The 8,140-nt window shown below is 48.0% G+C and overlaps 1 protein-coding gene across 1 annotated transcript in view; it reads left to right on the forward strand.

The window, feature by feature from the left end:
* The window catches only part of LOC104132615 (kinesin-like protein KIF19), a 19,181-nt gene extending 12,643 nt beyond the window's left edge, over window positions 1-6,538 (forward strand). Inside the window, exons 13-20 of the mRNA XM_035901334.1 lie at window positions 873-1,140; window positions 1,312-1,427; window positions 2,464-2,606; window positions 3,068-3,173; window positions 3,838-4,296; window positions 4,575-4,728; window positions 5,086-5,193; window positions 5,739-6,538. Of these exons, the coding sequence (XP_035757227.1) occupies window positions 873-1,140; window positions 1,312-1,427; window positions 2,464-2,606; window positions 3,068-3,173; window positions 3,838-4,296; window positions 4,575-4,728; window positions 5,086-5,193; window positions 5,739-5,815 (1,431 nt within the window). The 3' untranslated portion in view covers window positions 5,816-6,538. The remainder of the gene's footprint in view (window positions 1-872; window positions 1,141-1,311; window positions 1,428-2,463; window positions 2,607-3,067; window positions 3,174-3,837; window positions 4,297-4,574; window positions 4,729-5,085; window positions 5,194-5,738) is intronic.
* The last annotated feature ends 1,602 nt before the right edge of the window (window positions 6,539-8,140 follow it).

The raw sequence follows: 8,140 nt of genomic DNA on the forward strand, positions 1-8,140 counted from the left end.
ATCGTGCCCCTGTACTCGGTGCTGGTGAGGCCGCACCTCGAATACTGTGTTCAGTTTTGGGCCCCTCACTACAAGAAAGATGTTGCATTGCTGGAACATATCCAGAGGAGAGCAACCAAGCTGGCGAGGGGTCTGGAGCACAAGTCATACGAGGAGCGGCTGAGGGAACTGGGGTTGTTTAGTCTGGAGAAGAGGAGGCTGAGGGGAGACCTGATCGCCCTCTACAGCTACCTGAAAGGAGGCTGTAGTGAGGTGGGGGTCGGTCTCTTCTCCCTGGTAACAGATGATAGGATGAGGGGGAATGGTCTGAAACTGAGCCAGGGCAGGTTTAGGCTAGACATTAGGAAAAACTTCTTCACCGAAAGGGTTGTCGGGCTCTGGAATGGGCTGCCCAGGGAGGTGGTAGAGTCCTCATCCCTGGAGGTATTTAAAAGGAGGATAGATGAGGTGCTGAGGGACATGGTTTAGTGGTGGGATGGCAGGGGTAGGTTAAAGGTTGGACTCGATGATCTCAAAGGTCTTTTCCAACCAAAGTGATTCTATGATTCTAAGTGAGCCAGTTCTTCCCCTTTCAGGGACGTTTTGAGGGTTTGTCACTCACTGGTTGTTCAATGTTTTGGTAATCACTTTTGGTTATTTTTTTTTTTTTTTGGTAGCTAATGTTAACATCTGTAAGTTCCTCTAGGCAAGGACCATGCATCTGGACACATCTGCCGTGACTGAAACACGGTGGCCTCTAGCAGAATAAGCCAAATACTTTTTGTAGATGTTACTTTAATCTCAGCATGAAGGATACAGCACAGATTTGCTCAGACGCCTTTGTTATCCCAAGAAGCTGAACTGCCTTGACAATCTCCTATCTGTTTTTTCAGACAGAGCTGGACCAGCATTTAGCAAATGCCAAGGAAAAAACTTCCCAGATGGAAGAGTTTTTCCCCAGACAAATCACCAATGAGGATCAGCAGGAGGTGCTAAGGCTTCTCTGCAGAGCCCATGAGCTTGAGCTTAGCAATGCAGAGCTGCAGGCAAGTGCACTGTACAAGGAGAATCTACTGCGCCAGGATTTTGTGATCCAGCAACTGCAGCAGCACATGCTACTCTGTGAAGAAATTATTCAGCAGCAGCAGATGCTGATAAAAGGTAAAGCAGTGCCTTCGCTCCTGCTCTATCATTATCTCTAAGCTTTGTTTTCTGATGCCAAAGTGGAGAACAGTCCAGCCAGAAAAACTTGTCTTGGATGTCATGACTCCACAGTTCTCAGCTGTTTCTCTAGGAGTGATCTTTAACTCTTCCTCCCCATCTCTGCTCCAGCCCAGAACATTCCTGTCCCAGAGACACTGGCAAGGTTACACCACCTCTTGGAGTTGGAGGAGGGGACGCAGAACCGCCTGCTTCTGCTACATTCGGTGATGTCCAGCATGCTCAGGGTATAAGGCAGAGCAGACCTTTGTGCTGGAGAATCCATGCTGCTCCATGATCTTTTGTCATGGCCATAGATGCCATGGCCTGGCATGCCCAAGGCCTGGCTGGGTCCTGGTGCCAGTCAGGAGCTGTACAGAGCTTTGTTTTATGAACATGTTGTCTCCCTACGGCTCTGCTTTCCTCCCCTCCTTCCCTTTGACTCGGAGAATTAACAAGGCTTTTAGAGACAGACAAGGACCCAGGCAGGGCTGCGCATGAGCCAGCATGTTCATCCTCCCAGTTGTCACGCATGCCCAAGGCCTGGCTGGGTCCTGGTGCCAGTCAGGAGCTGTACAGAGCTTTGTTTTATGAACATGTTGTCTCCCTACGGCTCTGCTTTCCTCCCCTCCTTCCCTTTGACTCGGAGAATTAACAAGGCTTTTAGAGACAGACAAGGACCCAGGCAGGGCTGCGCATGAGCCAGCATGTTCATCCTCCCAGTTGCTGTTGAATTAGATTTGAGAGAGAGAACTGGCTTGGTGGCAAACAGAAAAGCAAAGGTTAGATGGGCAAACATGCAACTCTCCAAGTGACTGCTGAAGGAGACCATCCTCTCTGGAGGCCTCTGCTTGCTCGTGGCACAGTTGTTACTGACTTCTTCAGGTCTTTCCTGCAAGAAGGGAAAGATGCTGCTGGCCCCTTTGTCTTTGGAAAACTTGTGTGTGTTTTGAGACAGTAAGGGGCTGCCAGGAAATTGCCAGTCTTAGCAGGGAGTCCAAGCAGCAGCGTCTCTTGTTTATTATGACTGCCTAGAATGAACGGGGCAAGGAGTTGGGTTATTTCACCTTGAATAATAACAATGCTAGCCATGTTGTTATATGAGAGATTAAACTACTTCGGGTGCCCTTCCACAGGAGGGGAGCAAATAACCGGTGGCTGGAACTGTGGAAAAACACACGAGGAAAAGTGTCTTTGTGACCGCAGGCTGGGAGCCAGGGCTAGGGGAGGGGCTTTACATTGAGAAAAATCTGCTGAGGATCTCATTCTTCCCTCTTCCTGCAGCCCCACAACAGCCCGTCTCTGGGTGTAAGTCAGCATCTGGATCTAAATAAAGATGAGGTCAGAAAGGGTCTACCTGGGAACATGAAGGATCTTCCCTGGGGGGTGAAGTTTGACATTCCCTCCATCCCCCTTGAGTCAGACAGGTAATGTGAACCTTTCTCATTATTAGACTTACTCTCTAAGGCACAGGGACCTGGCAGCTCCCAGCTAAGTCCCCAAAGCTGGGGGATACCAAACTGGAAGAACCTCCAGAAACTGGAATCTGTAAGAAAAGTTTCCTGGTGTACTGCTCTTGCAAAATAGCTTTGTGTTTTAGCAGGAAGCTTCTCTGCAGAGGGCTATGGCAGGTGTTTGGATTTGTTTCTGTTGACTGGCAAGCGTTTAAACCAAATAAAGTAGCAAAGTTTGTGAGGATCAGGGGACAAAATCTCTCTCCTCCATGAATCCTGAAGTCTGTCCTTGCTGCATTCTTTATTACCGCATTTACCAGGCTTCTGGCTTTCCCCGCAGCTTGAGAGCTCTCACTGAGACACATTTCATCTCTCCCTGTTGATAAAGGGCCTTTGCTTTCACCTATTAACCTCTTGGTACATTCATTTCACAGTGGCAGTTGCAGATCATCTAAAACCACACCCTGTAGGAAGCAGGGGTCTCTGGATACCCATCTCAGCCCAACTTTCTCTGTTTTGCCAAAAGGCCCAGTCCAGCAGGTCAGTATGGCAGGAACCGAATTCAAGAAATATTTGTCATGGTTAGCACCTTCCTCTTGTGATGGCAGAACGTGCACAGCAGCTAAATCTATTGTATGTGAGAAAGCTAAACCTTGGCAGGCAATAAAATCACTCCTAGAACACTGGCCTTGGGTTTAAGGCCTGGGATTCACTTAAGAGCCCAAGGCTTAGCTGCCACCTCTGATCTGGGCTCCCCCTCTGCACGACCCGCGCAGGCTCTGGTGTGTCCAGTGGAGTGACAGGCGTTGTAAAAAGGGATGCGCCACAGAATGCACGGTCTGGTGTGAGGGGACCTGTGCTGTCCAGGATGATCACCTCCTTTTATGCCATTAACTGATCTGCTGGGCCCTGATTTGGTGACTACCTGGTGAGATCGATTTCACTCGGTACCCTGGAACAGAAAGGAGAGTTAGGAGCTCATCAGTCTCTTGCTCGCCGGCTGACTCATTTTGTAGCCATGGCTCTGTATGGGAGATAACACAGACAAAAAGCTTTGCCTTTCTTTCTCTACACATAGAAGTTGTTATAGCAGTATTTCAGGTGAAATTTAATGTCTTCTAAATATTTGAAAGTGCTTTGAAGGCGAAAAGTATAAAGGCTTTGAATGAAAAGCAGATTATGCTGCAATTGCTTTCATTTTTAGCAGAAACCAACAGGTGTTGCTGCAGAAAAGATGATTCCCAGATTGCGTTCCCCCACCTTGCTAGACTTGCGTGGGAAAAAGTCGCCTGCAGACATTGCTGCTGTTCCACTGAGTCTGGAGACCTTGAAGGAAATTGCTGCCAACACCAAAAGCATCTCCCTCATTGCAGCCAGTCGCCGTTCCAGAGCCCAGCACAGAGACCTTGGGAGCAAAGTCTCCTCAGCCCGCTTCTCTAAGGAGGATATGCTTGAGCTCAAGTATCTAGAGGCCGATTCCACCCCAGACTGTCAGACAAGAGACAGTGCAAGTATCGGGAGTTTGCTGTCAGAGCCCACAGCTGGCAGCCAGCTGTGCTGCCCAGCCAGGGGGGTGCTGAAGAACAGGAGAGACCAGGAGATGTCTGCTGAGAGGATAGCCAGAAAGAAAAGATCTCGCTCTCTTGAACCAAACTCCCACAGAGTAGGTCCTTTGTGTTTCTTTCTAAAGGGGATGGGCTGAGCAGAAGGCATAGACCCAGTGGAGCTAGGGTGGGTTTTAAATACAGTTAAGACAAAGATAGTACAAACTGCATGCGGAAATAAGTTAAATATCTTTATTCTTCTATAATGCCCTTGACCTCCTGCCTAAACAGCAAGCTAGGCCACTCAGGTGGGAAAGGAGTATTTTTGGTACAACGTGGCAACAATCAGAGGTAAGAGACATCACCACTGAGGTTAACACAACTTGGTGTCTTTCAGATCTCGAAAGCAAAGCATTGGACTCCCTCAACCCCCAATACAGACAAAGCTGGTGAGAGCCACCTGCACCAAGCTAGACTCTTCCGTCAGTCAAAAGCTGTGAGTAGCGTACCCATTGCCGCAAAAGTCAAGGTTCCTATCGGCCACCATTCAGGTAGGGGCCAAAGAGCCACTGGTGACATCCTGCATGAGCTATAATTTATTTTGCCTAGCTATTCATAGAACCATTTAGGTTGGAAAAGACCTTTAAGATCATCAAGTCTAACCATTACCCTAACCCTGCCAACCCACCACTAAGCCATGTCCCTAAGCACCTAGTCTACCCATCTTTTAAATACCTCCAGGGATGGAGACTCGACCACTTCCCTGGGCAGCCTGTTCCAATGTTTAACAAACCTTTTGGTGAAAAAGTTTTTCCCAATGTCCTATTAGAGACTCCTGCATTGCAAAATGTTTTTAAACTGTGCTCTGCTCCCACTGTTTATAATGAAGCCCTCCCTGCCTTTGATAGAGGGGACTCCGCTAGAGGTGCTGCCAAAAATCAACGCTCCTACAAGCACCATCCAGCAGAGCAATGCTGATCGCATCAAAGGACGGGTCCTACAGAAGCAAGTCAAGGGTGAGTACATTAAGTATCAGGCTGGCTGGCTCAGGAGGCACTACTGTATTCTTCAGCACTTGCTCTGTTGCAATCCTGAACCTAAAGAGCTGTAAATGCAACACAAACGGTCCAGTTGGGAAAGCAGTCACATGGGTAAGGGTTTTAGAGCCAAGTTTTAAGCCTTTTTTTTTTTTTTTCTTTTTTTGCAACAGATGACATGGGCAATGTTCCAGAATGAGCTATACTCTATCTCCCTCTTAGCCAAAAATAACCTCTTAGGAAGAGAAAATAACATTTTCAGAGGTGTTCATAATCCTAGTCTAATCCATATGTGAAGTATAAAATTTAATCTGAGTTGGCCATGTGACAACATACTGCTTCCGCTGAAAGCGTTGCCTTGGGGTTTTCTTAAGTCAACGATGTGCGTGGATCCTGGTGCCTTTGCCAAACTCTCCCTGCCACAGCCCGTGGCAATCTGTCTCTTCCCCATTTTGACTGGCAATGAGACTCAAATTGAAGTGTGAGAAACTTGACCGAGTACTTCATCTTCCGTCACTTGCAGGGGCCTGCAGATGGTGCCAGCAGTCGGCAAAAGCAGCAGTCGGTCACCCGCTCGGGGAACTACCCGAAGATGAAATAGAAGCCACTGGGGGAGCAGACACTCTACAGCCCCAAGGGATTGCAATTTTGAGACTGCTGGAAGTCGGCAAAGCGGGTGTGGGGGGAGTGTGCCTTAAAATATATTTTAGCCTCTGTGTTGTGATGCTGAAAAGCAGAGGGAAGGCTAGCGGGGGGGAGAGGAACCTTTTACCCTGTAGATTACTTTTTCCATATCCCTACTGCAAGTCTTTCCCCTCTGTACTGCGTGCTCTAGCTGTTAGCTTCTGTTTAAAACAAATAGGGTCTTAACAGCATCCAAGAGGAAAACCTCATTTTCCCAGCATGTCTTCTCCTCCCAGAAAATGTCAGCATGGATCCCGAGCCGCCTTTTTACCCGGGGCAAAAGTCTGGATGCCACCCATGCATCCAAAAGGCTCCCTGACTATTAAAACCAACTGTAAATGCCTGAGAAATAGTTTCCCCTTTCTTCCCCGCTGTCCCTGTGTGTTGCTGTGAAGCTGGGAGGTGTAACGCACGCCTGGAATGCTGTTTGGGTGAGCAGATGTTTGGCTGTGAGAGCAGCTCGGGATTGCTCTAAGCTCTTTTCCATCTACAGAACATTTCAGATCTGACTGCAGCCAGGAGAAACAGCATGGTGATAGGTAAAGACCTTGATAAGAGCTAGCCTGGAGGTAAACTGCAGGAATGTTTTTCTTTTTGGAACAAATGTCTCCAGCCTTTTCCACAAGGGCCTTTTTTTGGAAGTATCTTCCCTGCTTTTTCAATATGCTGCAAATAAATTGGTTCTGGTCACACCACTGAATAAACAGTGACTCCATGCCCCAGCCAGGAGTGTCTTCCCTCCTAGGTCTGCTGAAGTATCTAAGACTACCATCTCAGGTGGGTTCATGCTTTTTTCAAATGGACGGAGAACCTTTTTTACAGCTGCAGCACTCGCAAAGAATTCTTCTACGTGTTCTTTCTGACTTGCTGTGTGACACTGAGCACGCTGCCTGTCCCTCTCTGCCTCTTGCTTTGCTACCTGTCAAGAAGATGAGGGATAGCTCACTCCAGGGATGGGAAAGCTTGAATTACTTGCATTGATAAAAGGCGTTTTAAACCCCTGAAGAGGGGATGCAATACAAGCGTGTAAGGTGGCAATAAGCACATGGCTGATTCTCCTAATGAAACAAAAAGAAGCAGGAAGAGGTGTGATTGCGAAGTAGGAAGGTCAGGAAAACTTGTTGCCTGGGGCTGACTCTTTCACATAAACAAAAATATAAAAAAAAAAGGACACACAGATAAAATGAGCACAGCCTGTGTGTAAAACAAACCTGTGCCAGCAGGTCTTGAGCCAAGGTTTATTTGCAGGACCTCACGTGACCTGCAAGCACCGGAGGACCCAAAGTGATGGAAAATTGAGTTTTCCAAGCATATACATCTTGGCTGCCTACCTTTGGGCTGAATCACCGTGAAAAGTTGCAGTATGCAGAGCTATTTCATACAAATGGGACACTTGACCTGAATGCATCAGTTTGAGGCTGTATCTCTGAAAGGAGGTTGTGTAACTAAGAGTTTGATAATTTGCCCTGACTGTTGTGAAGAGCATGGAGCCCCATGATGTGCTAAGTTCCCCATTTTTTAAAACCTATGTTTTAAGTTGTTAATAAATTTAAAAGTTGGGGATTGAGATCTCGGAGATGGGAATCTGTAAATTATCATTTGCAGCGTTGAGAATTGCCAGAATTGAGCTGCAGCCCCTCTCCTGCGCAAAACAGGACCACACTTGGCTTTAATGCTGGGCTAATGGCTTTTTGATTTGGTAAGAGTAGCAAAGGGAGCTTAAACTCTTCTGGGCTTTTCAAGCAGCATGTTCTAGCCTTGCTGTATCCCGTTTTCTATACTTTGCTCCTAATGAAGACTGCTGCGCTAGAACCCAAAAGGCTGGGTTTTCTTCTACACGGAACAGCGTGGAACTGGCTACATCTAACACAAGCAGTCTTGGGATGCCACGTTCATCGCTGGACGAGGGCTGTCCCCACCACAGCCACTGCTGCTGCTTCCTCTCCCCCATCCTTGTCCCTGTGGCAGGGTGGGTGCTGGAGGAGGGCTGCTTACCTCCGCAGCTCCTGGGCCCCTGGTCTGCAGGGAAACGAAATACCCACACGGGGTTACGGTGTGGCACGGGTCCTCGGCGCAACCTGTAACCAATTTAAAAATGAGTTTTATGTTAAACTTTCTTTGCGTAATTGCTCGGAGGGGGTCTGGCAACGCAGACCCGTTTCAGGGAGCTCGGAGAAGGGAGTCACCCCTTCAGCCTTTGCTACCCCTGGTTTTCTACAGCGGTCTCGGTCTCGCTCCGGCT

The sequence above is a fragment of the Egretta garzetta genome, unplaced genomic scaffold (assembly GCF_000687185.1).
Source record: "Egretta garzetta isolate BGI_Z169 unplaced genomic scaffold, ASM68718v1 scaffold299, whole genome shotgun sequence".
Classification (NCBI taxonomy): domain Eukaryota; kingdom Metazoa; phylum Chordata; class Aves; order Pelecaniformes; family Ardeidae; genus Egretta; species Egretta garzetta.